At 45.5% G+C, this 19,219-nt stretch overlaps 3 protein-coding genes across 4 annotated transcripts; 2 read left to right on the forward strand and 1 right to left on the reverse strand.

Moving 5' to 3' along the window:
- On the reverse strand, positions 1–4,553 carry ALYREF (Aly/REF export factor). The gene is made up of 6 exons (XM_060253382.1): positions 4,237–4,553; positions 3,757–3,888; positions 1,957–2,104; positions 1,804–1,867; positions 1,076–1,247; positions 1–303 (listed from the first exon to the last, which is right to left on the reverse strand). The coding sequence occupies exons 1-6, from the start codon at positions 4,459–4,461 to the stop codon at positions 289–291; spliced, it is 756 nt and encodes a 251-aa protein (XP_060109365.1). The 5' UTR covers positions 4,462–4,553; the 3' UTR covers positions 1–288.
- Positions 4,554–4,575: 22 nt separating this feature from the next.
- ANAPC11 (anaphase promoting complex subunit 11) lies at positions 4,576–7,557 on the forward strand. Of its 2 annotated transcripts, none has more exons than XM_060253384.1 (3): positions 4,576–4,640; positions 6,270–6,413; positions 6,508–7,557. In XM_060253384.1, exons 2-3 carry the CDS (start codon positions 6,305–6,307, stop codon positions 6,651–6,653), a joined length of 255 nt encoding a protein of 84 aa, XP_060109367.1. In that variant the 5' UTR covers positions 4,576–4,640; positions 6,270–6,304; the 3' UTR covers positions 6,654–7,557. The 2 variants fall into 2 exon arrangements, with proteins under 2 accessions (XP_060109367.1, XP_060109366.1); XM_060253383.1 differs by having other exon boundaries at positions 4,619–4,738.
- Positions 7,558–17,324: 9,767 nt separating this feature from the next.
- NPB (neuropeptide B) lies at positions 17,325–18,948 on the forward strand. The gene is made up of 2 exons (XM_060252810.1): positions 17,325–17,662; positions 18,818–18,948. The coding sequence occupies exons 1-2, from the start codon at positions 17,405–17,407 to the stop codon at positions 18,944–18,946; spliced, it is 387 nt and encodes a 128-aa protein (XP_060108793.1). The 5' UTR covers positions 17,325–17,404; the 3' UTR covers positions 18,947–18,948.
- Positions 18,949–19,219: the final 271 nt, after the last annotated feature.

The following is a 19,219-nucleotide window of genomic DNA, read 5'->3' on the forward strand; positions in this document are numbered from 1 at the left end:
TCTAGACACATTTCTAATTTATTACTGCCAAGGTGAAAAAGCCACCAAGGCCCAACAGGCAACCAGTAAAATTTTTCCCAAAAATAACTCAGTACAAAACAGATCTGTTTCAGAATTTTTAAAAAAAGAAAGAAACCTTTACATGAGTTTAAAACCTATTCCAAAACATAAAAGTAAAACAAATTCCATCCTTGATATTAGTAGCCGCCATACATCCTTCCCCTCCCCCTGGGGAGCATGGAATGAGATGTCCGCAGTCCTTTCCATGCACAAGATGCACCAACTGGTTTAACTGGTATCCATCTAGAAGAAAATAAAAAGGCAGTTACTTGGCTGCCATTAGCTGCACAGCCCAACCAAAACCCTACCGTCACCATAGTTTTAAAAAAACTGATTTACAAAGTTGTTCAGTTTTGAACAGGAAGTTGTTCTTTAACCCAAGATAATATCCTTGCTATCGTTTCAAGGATCAGCATTTGATAGTAGTGACAGATTACTGGAATTCTCTGTTAGTTACAAATCATGCTATTAAAAAAAAATAGATCTCCTGGAGACCAACTCTTGTTTTGCCAGGAGTTTCATCACATTGATCAGCAGGATCTTATTCTTACATCTGATGGGTTATAACAATAATTCTCTATACATCCTCATTAAAAGCAGGTTTTATTTATTTATTTACATTAGACTTTTATCCCGCCCTCTCTGCAAGCGGACTCGGGACGGCTTACAACAGTCTTATAAAAACATGGCATTTACAAAAGTTTCCATTCAACACTACTTGACATTCTGTAGTAAGTTAGGGAACGGAAATTGAATATATGTATCAATGCTGTCTTTTTAATTCACGAAACAGGTTCTAATGCAGAGTCAGCAACTTGGTACTCGTTTTTAGGAAGCTGTTTTAGGCTTCAGTTCTAAACACTTTTGGGTGAGCAGGCTCAGGACTGCACCATTAAAGGTCACTGCAAAAAAATGTAGTTATACAGTTTTTCCACAATATCCCTAATCATTGTAGCAAGCAAGAATTTATTTCTGCCTTATAACAGACTAGGAAGGGTCACCCACTGTTACTTACCCTGGCATTATAAGCATCCAACTGTGCATCCAACTCTTCTGCAGAGAGTTGCTGCTTGGAACTCCTGCCAGCACCTCTGCCTCTCCCTCTGCTGCCACGGCTGCCTCGTCTGTTACCACCACCAAAACCACCTGAGCCACCACGGTTTCTGGTCATGCCTCCTCTGTTTACACTAAAATCAAAAGGAAAAATTCAATAAGCTATAGTATCAGTAACCCTGAAATCACTCTACAAGGAACTCACAATGATCACTGAGGTTCAAGGTCCCATACATCTTTTTACCTGGCAAGAACACAGCATTAGGAAGAGACACTGTCCCTCTACAGACACTAGAGAAGCATGGGAACTCTGCTGAGGTGTGAAGACTGTCAGAAAGCACCAATACTTTTACCCAAATCATTGACAAGAATAACAGTTGTTTTGTCACATGCCATATTCTGAGCTCTGCATGTCACCAGACAAAATCCAGCACTTTTGGGGCACAGGAGAACAGTCTAAACACATCAGTGGCAGCCATAAATTTTTATTCACCAGTCAAAATATATAGAAAAAAACCTGTTGAAATTTAAAAAAATGTTTTTAAAACCCACACGGATGTCAGATCAAGGGATTCTCACCTAGCTTTCAGCACTCTCTGAATCAGAGGTGGAAATATTATCACTCTTAACAAGGAAAGCTAAAGTTGGCCTTTGCTATACAACTGCAAACACCAAAAGTAAGTCTCCTACCTCTGTACTGGTCTCCTCTGTGTATCAATTTGTGACGTAACCAGCTGGATGTTCATAGGACGTCCTGAGAAAAACAAAAATTCATGTTTATAATCATGACTGAGTTTGACCACCTCTCAATCACAAATACCTTGATGAACAGCATGTACATACCATCCAGTGGGACTCCATTGTACTGCTTCATAGCTTTCAGAGCATCTGCCTTTCTCTCAAAATGTACATCTGCTGTACCTAGACTACGACCAGATCGGTCATAGTGCACTGCTGCCTTCTTCAACGTCCCGAACTCTGCAAAAAGCTCCTGCAACATTAAGAGAGATACATCATATAGCCTGAATGGTGTAAGAAGCACCATACAAACAGGTAAGTGGTTCTTTACACTGCAGCATCAAACCCAATGTGCCAATCTCATATGTTGCCTATAGCCCATTCTTCTACATAAACATACAAAACCCATATTTCAGCATTTACCAGGTACCGTCACTCAGAAAAAGAAACCTGTTTGTTAGGGGGCCAGATGATAAGAGATGGCTGAAAACTCTTCTACTTTGCCATGATCTATTGCTTTTTATTGTAGTTATGAAGTCAGCTCTCAAATCAGTATTCCTTCCTTTTCTGCTTACTTTGCCACCCAGGGTAAAAGTGGAATAAACTCTCTAAAACAACTGTCACTGCCTACCAGCATATACTTTCCTAAACTACCAGCCCTGCATGACACAGATGCAATGAAACTAAGGATAGCAGTGAAGTGAAAATGTGTAGCTACAGGCCTCAGTCCACAAATTTTACACACAGGCATTTATGCTACCATTCTACACACAGGCATTTATGCTACCATTCTACACACGGGCATTTATGCTACCATTCTACACACGGGCATTTATGCTACCATTCTACACACAGGCATTTATGCTACCATTCTACACACAGGCATTTATGCTACCATTCTACTGAGCAAAGTTTGAAGCGTTCCCTGATCTAAGAAGGCTTCCATCAACTTAAGTGACTCTTCCTCCAAAGGAGAAATTTCTTCCTGCCTAAGGAAGGACAAACAACAGAGCTGTTTTTTTAATTAAACATCCTCTCCATCGAAATTTTTTCTAAGGCAAAGTAGAAGTGGATGTTCTAGCTTTCTTCAAGTAGAATTGTCACCGCACCTAATTCACACACTGAGGAAGTGCCTTTAATTCTATACTGCTTTTAAAGGGATACATCTCCAGCAAAAGACCCAAGACACCATGAACTCAAAACAACTGCAAGACTCACTGAGAAGACCACGCTACTATATTCTCAGGAAAAACAAGATCCTCCTTAATGACAGGGTAATGTTTCCCTTTTAAGAAAATACTATGCTAATATAAGCATGACATAAAATCTAGATAAATACTACTGCATTTCTTTCTTCAAAGTTGCTGTAAGGCAGATATTTTGCAACTATCACGTAAGAGAAAGACTTTGGAGTAAAAACAATGCCGAAGAAGACAGCATCAGTAACTACGGCATCACAAAAGGTGTTTTACAGCAAATGTATCAAACAAGAACTTATCATGGGGGGAAAACAGAAGCATCCTCATATTTCAAAACCAATAATAAATGAATGGAACATTTATTTTGAATATTACTATACTCAGACATAATAGCCATACAAAGCCCCAGTTTCATCAATGTTCATATATCAGGTTACTTAAGAAATTTTTTTTTGGGGGGGAGGGGGAACCCAAAACACTAGTTTGCATAAAACAATCCCAAACTCAAAAGTAACCAGAAGAATAGGTGAATTATCCCGTACATTTTCTTTTAAATAAAACGATCAAGAACCAGCTCCTGCTTTATGTTTGAGATTTACAAGAACACTTTTATTCACAACGAAGAAAGCCTCTGTAGCTTACTACAGTAGTTAAAAACTGTTCTGCACCACAGCCCCCTCAATTATAAGCAAACGTTATCACTTACCTGTATGTCTGCATCTGACACACCAAAATCCAGATTAGAGACAAGGAGCTTCCCACCTGTCTCCACACCAGCGCCAGCACCAAATCCACTTTCAAACAGATCATGTTGCCATTTCTCGGGGAGCTGCTTCGGCTGTAAGCAAAACTAAAATCTCAGTACGCAGATTCCCAACGTCCCAAGTGAATCTTCACCATCGCTTCGCTGCCCTTCCTTTTGTTTTTCCTCGGCCGCCCACCCACATACATACTCCAAAGTACTTCGATGCAAAACAAGCTCTCTGAACCTCCTCCGACTCACAGTCGTACGTCCATGGAATACCATTCAAGGAGGGAAGGCCTGGCATCCTAAAAGCACAAGCCCGCATTCTTTCCCCAAAAGCTATATTTAAAAGTGAAGTCGCGGGAGCAAGTTCTTCCCCTACACAAAGAGTATAACTCGCCTCCCACGATAAACGCGCTCCACCCTGGCCCAGGAACTCACCCGACTGTAGGGTGCAGGCCTGTTCCTGCCGCCTCCCCGGGCGAGGGCGGCCCTGTTCCGCAGGGGGCCACCTCCTACCCGCCCGGCGCCACCTCGCCCGGCGCCACCGCGGCCAGAAGTCCCTCTTCCCCGGCCTCGACCGCCGCCAGCCCGGCCACCTCCACCACGCTGGCTTCGGTTCAGCTTGATAATATCGTCCAAAGACATATCCATTTTGTCGCCCATGATGGCGGCTCCCTCCGGCTCCAGGGGCCTACGCTTCCGGCCGCGCTGCACCGGGACCGGAAGCGGATAGGGAGGCTATAAAAAGAGCGCTCACGTGCAAAGATCGATTTTTTTTTTTTATAAAATAAAGGAGCGGTCGTCGCTGACGCGCAAGGCTTTACGGGGCTTGAGCGCGCGAGGCAGCCTGGGAAGACGGGGGTGGGGGGCGGGACTTCCTGTACGGAGGCGATGACGGGCAGAGGGAAAGAGGAAAAGACGGTTGAGTTTGGGCGCCAAGGTTGGAGCGGTTGAGAGGCCTGTAAGGGAGGGGACTAGGAGGTAGGGACGGGGAGGAGCCCGGTCCTTTTGTGGGGAGCGGTGTAAGTTCTACCGAGGCCGTATTCCTGGCTTCTTCCTTAGGAAGAGGCTTTTTAATACATGTAGTCGTATATATGCTTAAAACCTCTCCTTTTTTTCCATCGCCGTTTCTTATTGGTTCGCCCCTGCGTCGCATCTCGTCTTAGACATAGTTCGTGTATGCAGGAGAATGGAGTTACAAGAGCGGACGGAGCATTGTTCCAAAATGTGAACCTTCGCTTGCAGCATTTTTTGAACAATGTTGTGTTTAAAACTCCCTGCATAGAATAAGTGCACTAAGAGGAGTTAACATATACATTGTTTTCTCTGCTATACTAGTTTCCTAGTTGCATGGAATGTGTTTTTTGCTTTCACACGCTTTAACATTCAGGTTGTTATTTGCAATGTAAAGTGAGCTGCCTGGAGCAGGTCTCTAGAGGCGCAGCTATAAATTTTCTGTATAACAGAAAATTCCAGTCTGCAATAGCATTCTGTTTTATCTTAACCTCAGGTGTTAGTAAACCAGTCCTTAGCTTGTCAAGGCTTGGGTTGCATTTGCCTGGGTTTTTCTCATGCTCCTCTTCTGCTTTCCCTTTCTCTTGATTTTTCCTGCTGCCATTTAAACTTCAATTTGTCGTGTTTACATATGTTACTGCGAAGTGGTGCCCCTGCATAAATAACGGTGATCTAAATGTATGCAGCAACTATGTGTTAGAGATTGCAAGATGTGCTGTTGTGAGAGCCTTCTGCAGGGTAACCTTTTATCCTCCACTAGTTTGGGGCTTTATTGTAGGGTGATTGCTAGTAGCATTCTTGGAGCTCTATGTTTTATGGCCAAAGAAATTCCCATTCCTTTGATGGCTAGAAATGTTTATTAGGATTTGCGGGGGGGGGGGGGGGGGGGTTGGCAGTCCACTCAATGAATATGGTAGAAATGTTCATCTTGAGCTGAATTTGCTGCTTCTGTAAGTATTTTCTTTCTTCCCTACTTCTCCTTCCTTGTGAGAATACTGGAATTTAAGATACAGTGATAGCAATACTCCCTCTAAACTGAGAAGTCTTGTGAGCAAAAATTCTACTTTGTGAGTTACTGGCATTAAAGTTGTGAGCTACTGTATAATTTAGTTTGCTCTGGGGCCATTTTTCTGGAGTTGAGACAAAAATGAGTGAGCTGAAGGCTAAAAAACTGTAAGCTAGCTCACACTACCTTAGGTTAGAGGGAACACTGAGTGATAGCACATGTGACAATTTTCCTGAGTGAACTCCAAGCCTTCCCTCACTATTTACTTATCTATAAATGCAGACTCCTGCTTTTAGTATGTATCACATCATTCAGTAGCAAAGAAAATTGCTGTAAGTGGTAAGAAACCACAGTCAGCATTGGAAAATAATGTGGAGAACATGCAACTCAATTTCAAGTTTGAAGGATCCATTCACCTAAGTCCCATCTAGGTTTTTTCTTATTCCCTCAGATTCCATTTTGAGTTTAGTATGTAGTCTGGCTACAATGAAAGTGGAAATCAAGTGCTGGCATGGAGTCGCCTCTTGGCTCTGGGTTGCCAATGATGAGAATTGTGGAATTTGCCGGATGGCCTTCAACGGCTGCTGCCCAGACTGTGAGTAGTAGGTCTGTGTGCTCCCTGACATTCTTCTTTACATGTGCATGTGGTCTTCTCCCAACATTCCCTTAATTAAGCTTCTGTTTTGCAGGTAAGGTGCCTGGAGATGACTGCCCTCTGGTATGGGGCCAGTGTTCACACTGTTTTCATATGCATTGCATTCTGAAGTGGCTCAACTCCCAGCAAGTTCAGCAGCATTGCCCAATGTGCCGGCAGGAGTGGAAGTTCAAAGAGTGACCATGGCAGCATTTATTTTTTTTTCTCTTTTTTGGATTTCATTGATTGCTCACTTGTTGGGGACAGAGTTTCTGCCCAAATTTGGAACACGTACCATATTGAAGATGCCTTCTACCTTCTCAGTGTTATTGAAAGGAAAACTGAAGGAAGGTAGAAGAAATAGAACCACTGCTAAACGATTGACAACTAATGCTTTCCCCCTTGTGTAATTAGCACTTCCATCCTCTGTGGTTCTCTATGACCTTCTGCAATATTGCACCCTCTGATTTCCAGATTTGCACTGTGTATGATAGTTTGTGGGAAAAGCTATAGAAGGGGATAGATAATAGTATTTTTCAAAACCTAGACATCCCCAGCAATGCCTGAAATGTCCTAGGCATGGTTCCTCAAAGGAGTGTGCCTCAGTTGCACTAAAAGTTAAGAATCATTTGAAAGGTATATTCTCATTCAGTCCCCCAACCATTTGTGTTCTGGGTGATTGAGGCTAAACCTTCCCCTTCCATTTCCTGTATAATATGTGAGTGGTATTCTTGTTATCTCAATGCTTTGGTATGAACCTTTATTCTTAGAGTCCTGTTGCTGTGTTCTGCTCAGCCAGCATACAGCCTGTAGGCAACAATCCTGAAACCCAATTTGTTGATTTTAGTGAAATTTGGGTGTTACATGGTTTAGCACAGCAACCTTTCAGTGTAAATGTATTAGAGAAATAGCAGGGGGAAGAGGTTGAGGGAGGAGAGAACAACTGCAGGCTTGTGTCTGCATCTTGTTGCACACTTGGCTAGTTATACAATAATATGTTTGTTTCACAAAAGCAGTAATGCCAGATCGCTCATATTGCCAAGCAGTTGCCCACAGTGTAAATTAGCACATGGGGAGCTTCCAATAAATGAAATGATGTGATTAATTGTTTGTATTACCCCTACCTTTTTCATCCTCACTAGACTTCTATAAAAGTTACAGCCAGGAGCAAAATGTTCATAACAGTGACCCACATGCTCTTTAAATCCACAGTGAAATGGAAAGGTGTGACCTGTGAGGAAATGACCATTTTCCAATCCTATCTGTAAATTTTCTCCCTCCACCGAAAAGCAAAAGGGTTCCTGCCATAGTTTTGCTGTGCAGCCACCCAGCCCACAGACCAGCTGTTTTTGATGCCTCATCCTGGCTGTTGGGTGCCCAGTCCTTTCTGCTTCCCCCGCCTGCTATGTGTAATTGGAAGCCCTTCACAGCACCCAAATTAGAGGATGTTCTTAGTAACATTATAGTATGTGACCTTTCTGACACAGGATGGCAATGCTAACAAAGTTGAGCCTTTAAAAGGGGAAGTAGTACAGGTGAGCCAAGAAAGGCCAGAGTATTCTTAAAGCGCTCTTCAGCTTTGACATACAAGCACAATATTAACTGTTAAATCATGCCATAATCCTTGATTTCTTGTTTCCCAAATTTGATAGTAGGAGCATAAATGTGGCAAGGCTTCACTTTTACACTGAAAGAAATTTACTTTTAGGATATGAAGGAGTAAGACTTACATACCCTTGGGATAGCCTACTCCATGTGTTTGTGCATTAGTCATTGTTCTGGATAGGCATAACTGGAAGGAGACAAGTCCAGAGAAGTGAGTCAGGCAGAGATACAGTGAGTAACATCTCCAACATCCAACACTGAATTTCCATCCAATTGAAAGATGCTGCAGAATTACCGTATTTTTCGGACCATAAGACGCACTTCCCCCCCCCCCCAAAAAAAAGTGGGGGGGAAGTGTGTGCGTCTTATGGTCCGAAGGTACGTACCTTCGGGGGGCGAGGGGGCGATCTGCTGCCTCTTCCTCCAATCCAGCGCTTCCCCCGTGCCTGCTTGCCGGGCTCCATCTTCTTCAGGCAAGCGTGGGATCGCTCCACGTGGCCCCAGCGCTTCGCAAGCGCCGGCTGCAGAGGGGGCAGCGTGCTTCCTACTTCCCTGTGTGCCTGCCTTCAGCTGTGATGTTTAAAGCAAGCGCTGGGATCGCTCCCTCCCCCCTCCGATCCCAGCGCTTGCTTTAAACATCACAGCTGAAAGCAGGCACACAGGGAAGTAGGAAGCACGCTGCCCCCTCTGCAGCCGGCGCTTGCGAAGCGCTGGGGCCACGTGGAGCGATCCCACGCTTGCCTGAAGAAGATGGAGCCGGGCAAGCAGGCGCGGGGGAAGCACCGGATCGGAGGAAGAGGCAGCGGATCGCCCCCTAGGAGGAAGGTGCGTCTTATCCTCCGGTGCGTCTAATCGTCCGAAAAATGTGGCACTTTTCCCCATCGGGCTGGAAAGAGGCTAGAAGAGATGTGATGGGTGGTATCTTTGGATCACATAATCCTTTATTTATTCTCCTGGCTCTGGCTCACAGTTTGGGAATTACTGCTCTACCTACTTACAGGTCATAGTGGGGTAAATATATTAATCTGTTTTAGAAAAACAAAAGTCTTATTTCAAATGGGTAGCTGTGTTGGTTCAAATGGGTAGCTGCAGTGGAAGAGCAAAATTGAAGTCCATAAGCACCTTAACAAGATTTACAGAATATAAGCTTTTGAGAGTTAAAGCTCTCGTTGCCAGATACAATGAAAGGGACTTTTGACTCCTGAAAGTGGCCAATGTGTTTGTCTTTAAGATGATACAAAATCATGAGGCACATTAAAGAATAATAAATTTATTGAAGCTTAACCTTATACCAGCTACAGGCTACTTCATCACATTAAGTGAAGCCTCAGCTGAATTTTCTGTATATCACAAGAGTCCAAGAGAAGGTGAGATGTGAACAAGTCTTAAAATTGCAGGAGGTACAGTGTGTGAGCACTAGTTGCCACTTTTTATTGATCTATTAAAATTGGTCTTGGAGGATATGCTAAGCACAGCACCAAAAGTGTCAATCAGGGTTCTACCATCTGATACAAACATACTGATACATTCTAATTCAGTTTCTCCCTCGGAAGTTTCTTTGCTGAAGAACAATGACTCAGATCAGCACCAGCGTACTCTAAACACTCAGGGATCGGGCACTGCAAAAAAGCAAGTCTTCCTCACACAATTTAGTAATATCAGCCATTAATGCTGTTATCTGAAGCTCATCAAACTGCTCTATCTCTAATGTGATACTATCAAAATAATATATATGCCATCAAAATGCCTATTTGCTAAGTAGATAGGACAAACAGAACAATCTCTACAAAAAAAAGTCACATTCAACATCAAAAATGGCAGTATTTGGAAGTGTACAGCATATTTTGCTCTTCCAAAGCACTGTGGCTGATCTGAATTTTTTTTAAAACAATAATATAATAATAAATTTTATTTGTATCCCGCCCTCCCCGCCGAGGCGGCTCAGGGCGGCTAACAACATCTATACATGTACAACAAGGTAATAGATAAAACTTAGTTAACAGTAAAAACATCTAAACATTATAAAAACCCGTTAATAATTAAAAAAATTTAAAATTCACAGTTTGAGTTAAATTAATCTGGCAGCATAATAATATTCTGACGCTGGTGCCTGCCAGTTTAAGTATCTATATTGACGAGAATCTTGAGACACGGTTACTCTAGGTCCTAATTCAGCAGCCGGCATACGCTTGTTTAAAGAGAACCGTTTTGCAGGCCCTGCGAAATTGGTCGAGATTCCGCAGGGCCCGCACCTCCTCTGGGAGCTGATTCCATAAGACCGGGGCCGCAGCTGAAAAGGCCCGCACTCTGGTGTTTTGCAGTTTGACTTCTCTCGGTCCAGGGATAATCATTTTGTTTTTCCCAACTGATCTCAGTGCCCTCTGGGGTTCATATGGGGAGAGACGGTCCCTCAGGTAGGCTGGTCCTCGGCCATATAAGGCTTTAAAGTAATAACCAACACTTTGTACTGGACTCGGTATACAATATAAAAGCTATGAATGGCTATGTTGGGCCATGAAAAATCTAGAAACAAAAACTATGTAATACTGTTGAGACTGTTGAATTAAAATGTCCCATTATGTTTGACTGTATTACCAGGAACTTTATGAATCTGACACATCTTTTAGCCTGTACAAGTTTTGAATGGCTTGACATAAATAGTATTGGGTACCGTTACTGTTGTAAAGAGGCACCATGCTTTTCTTGTACATTTTTGTGTAGATATCACAAGATATACCTTCCCCGTGTTGACCTTTTAATCATTGTTTGCAAACTACTCTGCTGTCTGTGAAACTGCTGATTTAGGCTTCATTCTGTGTGTCTAATGAGGTAATAACAGTAGCTCACTAAAATAAGTTGCCACAAGACTCCTTTCCAGTTGTACTCTTTAGTGGATTTTCATGATGATTACGGAAGTGAGTTTTGCAGCATGTTTTGTATACCATTTTTTCCCCCTTTTCATCCACCTTCAAGGGTTCTGAGATACTCAAATGGCACAAGAGATTCAGAAAAACTTAATGTGATGTGTAATCTAATCAGCACTGCCTGTTATAGCCTCTCTTCCATTTGCGCTGAACAGCAACATAAATATCAATGGGAAAGTTCCATGATCCCAACAGAAGAGGTGTTTCCCATTCAGAGCAGGGAAAAGGGGCAGATTTGGAGGGTGGGATGGGGGGGAGAAAGGCACTTTTCTCACAGGGCTAGTAATGGGGATTGGCAGTAAAGGCTATTTTAATAAGATTAACAATCCCCTTGGCTGCTTTGAAGCAAAGAAGAAAACAGTTCAGTGACTAACAGATACACCTTTCTAAATTGATCACTTCTGCTTTGATCCTAAGCAAGTTCTTTCTTTGTGAGCACATAGTCTTGAAGAAGGATTGAACCTGAACATTAGTTTCCATTATTTTAATTGATCTACTAAAAGGTTTCAACTATGCTTCTTGGAGGGCATGCTAAGCACAGCACCAAAGGCTCAGTGCATTATGCGGTCTCCCATTTCACTGCAGATGTTGCTGGAGTGTGTTAATGTCTCATTCAGAACTGCAATATAAAGCTGACTACTTAATCAGTAAATTGGTTTCTCTGCTTCTGAACCAGAGTGGTCGCAACATTCATTCCATAGAGACAAGGACCTGGGATGCAGTACCCTGTGCAAAAATGTATATCAAATGTTAGCAGTTTTACTGTTTCTCCAAAAGTTTGGGTCTCTGCTCTGTAGAAATGGGCATAATTTCCTACTGAAGCCTGATGTTTTGTCTTGAGTCACCTGCCTGATGCTTGCTCCAAAAGCCCTGAAATCTAGTATATTAAGTTCTAGAACTTTTTTAAAAAGGTCCCCTGTGCAAGCATCAATTGTTTCCCACTCCCCAGTCATCTACACTTTCCCCGCAGCAAGCTGGGTACTTGTTTTACCAACCTCGGAAAGACAGAAGGCCGAGTCAATCTTGTGCTGGCTACCTGAACCCAGCTTCTTCTGAGATCGAACTCCGGTTGTGAGCAGAGCTTAGGACTGCAGTACTGCTGCTTTACCACTTAGCACCATGGGGCTAGAGCTATAGATACACATAATTAATTTGTGTATGATCATAAATAGGTTCAGCATTAAAACTTTAGGTTACAGTTCCAATTACACATGAAAATTAACAAGAATTCTGTACATGCAGGTCTTTGTGCAATAGCTTCACGTAGCACTATTTCAGGCCACATGCTACCTACCACATTGTGAAATATTCAGAAGCCTTTCTGCAGATGATCTGTCCTCCTATTCATAGATAAGAAGCCTGCACAAATGGAAAGAAGAAGAAGATATTGGATTTATATCCTGCCCTCCACTCCAAAGAGTCTCAGAGCAGCTCACAATCTCTTTTTACCTTCCTCCCCCACAACAGACACCCTGTGAGGTGGGTGGGGCTGAGAGGGCTCTCACAGCAGCTGCCCTTTCAAGGACAACCTCTGCCAGAGCTATGGCTGACCCAAGGCCATGCCAGCAGCTGCAAGTGGAGGAGCGGGGAATCAAACCCGGTTCTCCCAGATAAGAGTCCACACACTTAACCACTACACCAAACTGGCTCTCCAAGCAGCAAGAGATGGCAGGAAAAAATGCACGAGAATTTGAGAAGTAATCCATAGACTTTATTTGCTGCTGTGAGGACTGTATGTGCATAACTCTACCTCGTTAATTGCAAACAAGAATACAATGCTCTGTCCTTGACTGCCTGTTTCTTCAGCAAGAGACAGTTTTCTAGACTGGGAAACAGACAGGACAGGACCATAAGAGTTGCATGATCCTGAAAAGCTAAGAAACTAATAAAATCCAAGAAAAACAGCTTGAGGATTGCTTACCATCATTTTTTTTTTAAATTGAAGATAGATCTTTAATTTTTAGAATGCTATGGAGTCTTGCTGGGCAACCAGAATAGCCAATCTCAGCCTAACCTACTCCACAGGATTGCTGCTGTGAGCATAAAATGGGGTAGAGATGATGGTGTCAGGGCTGGATTAACAATTAGGCCAAGTAGGCACTGGCCTTTGGGCCCCCACACCTTTAGGGGCTCCGAGCATGCTCTTCCTGCTGGTTTTTCTTTTCCCCTGCTTGCAGCCCTCCCAGCCTGCACATAGCATAGCTTTAAGTGGGGATTGGATAAGCATATGGAGCAGAGGTCCATCAGTAGCCACAGCTTATTGTTGGAACTCTGGGGCAGTAATGCTCTGTATTCTTGGTGCTTGGGGGGGGGGGGGTACAGTGGGAGGGCTTCTAGTGTCCTGGCCCCACTGGTGGACCTCCTGATGGCACCCGGGTTTTTTTGGCCACTGTGATTTCAACTGCCTAGGGACCTCCATAGGGTTAATCTGGCACTGGATGGTGTAAACTATGAGCCCCATGCAGGGGGCGGGGAGGGAGAAGTAGGGTTAAAATGTCTTCATAAAGTTTCCTGGGTTAATTAACTTGTACAAGTTTCTATAGTTATGCATGTATGGTGGCAAGATTTGGGGATTCTTTTAACTTTGCTAGTTGTTACCAGGGTCCTCCTTAGATGTGGGCTTCTCTACCCCAACTCCTATCTTGGCTAAATTTGCTTTGGGCACCATTTTAGGATCTAACATTGCTGTGCTTTGCAGAAGGTGAGGTGAATGCCCTCCTCAGAATGTGCTAAGGAGCAGCCAAAACTTGGGTGGCAGACTGATTTACTGATGGGATTTGTACATACCTTTACCTTTTTACCCATTAACAAGTCAGGCACCCACATATCAATGTAATTCCATCCATGAGGGCAAGTCTTACTGAATGCAAAATCTAATTACTTTCAAACAACAAGGTGGGTTTGATTGCTTTTACTGACCTTGCCTTAATGTCTCCTCCCAACCTGCCTCAGGCATAGGTAAAGCCTCCACCCTCCCAGCCCTTTTGTCACCTTTCCAGTATGTCTCTCCTCCCCTCATTCAATCAGAGCCAGGAAATCTACATACTGTCACTCTGAATTCCTGGTCTTAACAATTATTTCTTTGATATTCTTTTGTGCCAGCTCCTAAATTGCTGTTCTGCCAGCCAAAACTGCAGTCTCGCCCCTCTGTTGGTTTAGAGTCTGCAAGGCCCACTCTTTTCTGGAACCAGCAAATCTATTTCCATGGGGCCTTTTGGAGGCTCTGGAAGCCCTACACTGAATCTGTGGATCATCAAACCAAAAGTGCTGAACTCATTTGTTATGAGAGTCAGATCTGACATAGATGAGACCTTGTTGGGCTGGGCCATGTGTGTCATAAAATGTAGTGCCAAGTAGCAAAGATGTAAACTTTATAAAGGACAAAGATTTTTTTAAAAACTTAAAACATGCTTAAGGCATTAGCACTCTTGCAGTATTTTGTTTATTTAACAATCTCTGATAACTGATACCTCCTGCTCTGAATTATTGCATCAAAATCCGGAAACAATGTCTGTTGTAGCAACCTTGAGTATGCTGTTCAGGTGTGAATCTCTTAAGTTGCAAACCTGCTTTTGATTTATTGACATTCATTACAGAAATCTCATGGTCAATACTCTGAGCCTAAGACCTAGGGGAAAACATGAAGTGGCTGGGCATTGTGAGCTTTTGTTCATAAAGTGCTTTGTATGCCAGTCAAGAACATGTGAAGCCACCATGGCACAGACTAAGGGCTATGTGTCTACAAAACTACAGTATTTCCCAGAGAAATAACGACAACTACTAGGCAGTGCAGTACTAGAGAGCCAGCCATGTATAGTGGTCAGTATCTGCCAACTATTTGGGAAATCTTAAGTTCAAACTCCTCAGTCAATCAAAGGAAATGTGCTTAGTGAACTTGGCCTGGACACACACACTCAGCCTAATCCACCTCACTGGTTTATTGTTATTCCTCATATAAATAGTTCACATACTTTCCTACTGAGAAACACTGGCTTATGAAGGTATGAATACAGTAATAAAGGGAAGGCAAAACTCAGTTGCATCCAGGAAAGTCCTGGAATAACAAGCCCAACAAAACACACACAAATGCTGTCTCTAGCAAGGCAAAAAGCTCATACCCTGAATAAAACTTTGTTGGTCCTAAAGATGCTTTCTATTTCTCCCTATGATGAAGGGAGCTGGGCAAAGTAAAGGGAGGAGCCTCAGCCAATGGAAGGAAGAGAGGTTTGGCTCTGCTGTGCAACTAAGAGCCTGGCAAAGCAAGCTCTCTTGCTCTATATCTCCTGTGCAATTGAAAGAGCCTGGCAAGGCAAGCTGAGATGAAGAAGAAAGCAAGAGAGGGAGAAGGAAGCAAATTGACAGTGAGTTGCTTGCAGACCTAATACGAACTCTGTGGGGGACAGATATGGCACGTCGGTTGCATATTTTACACCTCTGATCTAAAAAGACCATATACTCTATCCAGCTCAGCAGACTGAGAAGTAAAATCTTTCTCTGTTCACTCTTTTTCTTTTAAAATTTCTCCTTTCCCCTTCTTTAAATCCCTTTGTCTCCCACTTCTCTGACCATTCCCTGGCATAAACTCTGGCTTGGCTCTTTCACTTTCTCTCCTCTCATGTAACTCTTTGTACACAGGTCCTTCTGAACACAACAATTTCATTGTTCTTATGCTTAAGTATTTCCCTCAATACATTTTAAACCTTGCTTCGGGAAAAAAAAATGGTTATTTCATGGTTACAGGTAGCCTATTAGAAGCACATGGAACTTGCTTGCACACTGTCCAGGTAAAGACCAGTGGCACCTTTAAGCCCAATAATGAGCTTTTGTGTGCAAGCACCTTGAATAAAAATGTATTGGTCTTGAAGGTTGCACTGGAATAACTTTGTTATATTACTTCAGACCAACACAGCTGCCACCTTGCACTGTCCAGGTTGTTGTTCAGTCGCACAGTCGAGTCCGACTCTTTGCGGCACCATGGACAAGGTCACACCAGGCCCTCCTGTCTTTCACCATCCTCCAAAGTCTGCTCAAATTCATGTTAGTTATATTGGTAATGCTGTCCAGCCATCTCATCTTTTGCTGTCCCCTTCTTCTTTTGCCTTCTGTCTTTCCCAGCATCAGGATCTTCTCCAGTGAGTGCTCCCTTCTCATTTGGTGGCCAAAGTATTTGAGCTTCAGCTTCAGCATCTTACCTTCCAGGGAACAGTCTGGGTTGATTTCCCTTAGGACTGACTGATTGGATCTTCTTGCAGTCCAAGGGACTCTCAAGATTCTTCTCCAGGCACTGTCCAGGTAAAGATCCCTAAATCACATATTCTACTCCCCCTAATTGGCAAGTGTCTCAGTTTTCCAAGCTAGCCAGGCTGTGGAAGTGGAAAGACGTTTCCCTTTGGCAGTGACTGAACTTAACTCCTGAAGGGAAGTTAGAGAAATTACACCTGTATAAGCAGGGGTGGCCAAACTTGCTTAATATAAGAGCCACAAAGAATTAAGGTCAGATGTTTTAGAGCCACAAGGCATGAGCATCAGATGTTTGAGAGCCGCGAGGGAGGGAGGAAGGGAAGGCAAAAAGATGGGAGAGGGGGCAAGAAAGCAACTTAAATACCTTCTCCAAGCTGGCCAATGGGATGGGGGTGGGGCTTAGAGAGCCACAAAAATGTGTGAAAGAGCCACATGTGGCTCCCGAGCCATGGTTTGGCCACCCCTGCGTAGAAGAATATAGGTGAAAAGGAGCGCATGTGGTAACAGTTATTTAGAATGTTAAAGAAAAACTAATCCATATAAAGCAATGTTGCAAGAGTGGGCATCTCAACGAACAAACCCGAAATTGCCTATGAATAGGAGGGATAACAGGCTGGTAAAAGTTCTGCTTTAAACTACAGCAGGCCAGAATACAGACTCAGAGGAATAAAAGGGCAGTGGACTAATAAGGCCATTTCTCTCTTCAATGCCAAGTGATTGCCACGCAAGTGAGTTTCTGCTTATAGGGGCCACAAGAAACCGGGAGGAATTCGGACTCTACGGGTTCAACAGTTTTCGTGCCGTGAAGTTTCGCCGCAGCTGTTCTCCCTAGTTCTGGGACACCAAGCCTGGCATCTCCCCCGATTTGAAAACTGGGGGATAGGACGGCCCCAGAAACTGGGACAGGATGCGTCCCCAAACTACCGGCAGCTGCTGCGTCCGCCAAAGGGGACCCTGAGTGGCGTCTAGGAAGCGCCTCCGGTCGCCCCGCCCGGGGGACGTGCAGCGTCTGGGCTTCAAGCGGAGCCGTCTGTCGTCGTCGCTGCTGCTGCGCCTCCGCCGCCGGCTCCCGGGGGCTCCGAGAGGAGGCTGAGCCACCCCGCCCACGCGCTCGCCTCCCCGATATAAGGCGCCGCCGACGGCAGGTGCCCAGCTCGAAAGCGCGCTGCCGCCAGACCCACCATGCGGGGACCCCCCACCCTGGCGCTCGCCTGCCTGGCCCTGGCCGCGCTGCTCTGCCCGCCCGCCCACGCGTGGTACAAGCAAGCCGCCGGCCCCAGCTACTACTCGGTCGGCAGAGCCTCGGGGCTGCTGTCCGGCGTCCGCCGCTCGCCCTACATGCGCCGCTCCGACGACGCCGACAGCAGCGCCGACGGCGCGCTCGCCTCCTTGCTGATGGCAGAGCCGCGCCAGAGCCCCGGCGGGAGCCTGCGCAACATGGTGAGTGGCAGCGCCCCCTGGGAGGGCGGAGGGCTCCGGCCACCGAGGGGAGGGGAGGGGAGGGGAGGGAAAGGGGCGGGCGCTGCGAAGGAGAGCAGCCTCGAGGCTCCCTGCAGCCGGCCCCAGCGAGGGGAGGGGAGGGGAGGGGCGTCAGTGGCTGCGACGGTGCAAACGATCTCCGCAAGGCAATAGCCAGCTAGGTGCGGAGCCCGCTGCTGCCGCCACGTGCTCGATTGGGCCGGAGAGCTGATCTACCTTCTCCGTTCAAATGTGTCCAAACCGAGAAGGAAGACTGACTTTGTAAAAAAAAAAAACACTCTCAAGTGCGGGCGAGGGCAGCAGCAGCAGCAGCAGCCCCCTGCGGGTTGCGTAAAGGAGGTAAAGGAAGGTAAAGGAGATTGTGAGCCCGTCTGAGACTCTTTGGAGTGGAGAGCGGGATATAAATCCAATATCTTCTTCATCTTAGTAGTTAAGTGTGCGGACTTTTATCTGGGAGAACCGGGTTTGATTCCCCACTCCTCCACTTGCACCTGCTGGAATGGCCTTGGGTCAGCCATAGCTCTGGCAGAGGTTGTCCTTGAAAGGGCAGCTGCTGTGAGAGCCCTCTCCAGCCCCACCCACCTCACAGGGTGTCTGTTGTGGGGGAGGAAGGTAAAGGAGATTGTGAGCCGCTCTGAGACTCTTCGGAGTGGAGGGCGGGATATAAATCCAATTTCTTCTTCTTCTTCTTCTTCTTCTTCTTCTTCTTCTTCTTCTTCTTCTTCTTCTTCTTCTTCTTCTTCTTCTTCTTCTTCTTCTTCTTCTTCTTCTTCTTCTTCTTCTTCTTCCTCCTCCTCCTCCTCCTCCTCCTCCTCCTCCTCCTCCTCCTCCTCCTCCTCCGTGTCATACCCCCTTGACCTGCCTCTTTGGGAGACGCCTTGGTTTTCCTGAGCGTGCCAGGCTATTGTTGCAGGCTATCGTTGCAAAGGGCTGCTCTGGGCGCCAAGGTGGCGCAATAGCCGAGGAGACGACCTCCAGGGCGATCCTCAAGCGCCTTGCCGGAGAAGGGGCTTTCGGCGGGAGGGAGGGACTGACTTCGACGGTCTCGTAAGTGACTGGGGGGGGCGCTGCTGCCCTCCCGGCGCTCTCACTCGCGCTCTTCCTCCCCTCTCGCAGGCGGTGTGCGTGAAAGAAGTGGCCCCGGAGCTGCAGAGCTGCCAGCTTCTGCCCGGCGTCCCCAGCATCATCCAGTGCAAGGCCGATGTCACCGTCTCGCTGGACCCCGCGGACTGCAGCACCACCTGAGCAGGCGGCCCACATCGGGGCGCCAGGACTGGGCGAGGGAAGGGCGGCGGGCGGGCGGTGCGATGAATCTTTCTCCTGGCCTGGGGGCTGCTGGCGGGGCAAGGGACTCTTCCCGCTTTTCCCCCCTCTCCTTCTGCATCCAATAATAAATGCGCCTTAAACCGCTCTTGCTTCCCTCGGTCTCTTTATCAAACGCAGATAGATCCAAGCGGGCAGCCGGGTTGGTCTGAAGCAATAGAACAAAGCAGGAGGCAAGGGGCACCTTTAAGACCA

Source organism: Heteronotia binoei, chromosome 13 (assembly GCF_032191835.1).
Source record: "Heteronotia binoei isolate CCM8104 ecotype False Entrance Well chromosome 13, APGP_CSIRO_Hbin_v1, whole genome shotgun sequence".
Taxonomy (NCBI): domain Eukaryota; kingdom Metazoa; phylum Chordata; class Lepidosauria; order Squamata; family Gekkonidae; genus Heteronotia; species Heteronotia binoei.

Excerpts from the sequence above, each read along its gene's own strand:
- ALYREF (XM_060253382.1), bottom strand. The coding sequence starts at position 4,461 with ATGGGCGACAAAATGGATATGTCTTTGGACGATATTATCAAGCTGAAC. Across the intron at positions 2,105-3,756 it reads TGTCAGATGCAGACATACAG|GAGCTTTTTGCAGAGTTCGG; the intron begins GTAAGTGATAAC and ends TTAATGTTGCAG. Across the intron at positions 1,248-1,803 it reads CAGAGGAGACCAGTACAGAG|TGTAAACAGAGGAGGCATGA; the intron begins GTAGGAGACTTA and ends TTTTGATTTTAG.
- NPB (XM_060252810.1), top strand. The coding sequence starts at position 17,405 with ATGCGGGGACCCCCCACCCTGGCGCTCGCCTGCCTGGCCCTGGCCGCG. Across the intron at positions 17,663-18,817 it reads GCGGGAGCCTGCGCAACATG|GCGGTGTGCGTGAAAGAAGT; the intron begins GTGAGTGGCAGC and ends CCCCTCTCGCAG.
- ANAPC11 (XM_060253383.1), top strand. The coding sequence starts at position 4,690 with ATGACGGGCAGAGGGAAAGAGGAAAAGACGGTTGAGTTTGGGCGCCAA. Across the intron at positions 4,739-6,269 it reads GGTTGAGTTTGGGCGCCAAG|ATTCCATTTTGAGTTTAGTA; the intron begins GTTGGAGCGGTT and ends TTATTCCCTCAG. Across the intron at positions 6,414-6,507 it reads CAACGGCTGCTGCCCAGACT|GTAAGGTGCCTGGAGATGAC; the intron begins GTGAGTAGTAGG and ends TCTGTTTTGCAG.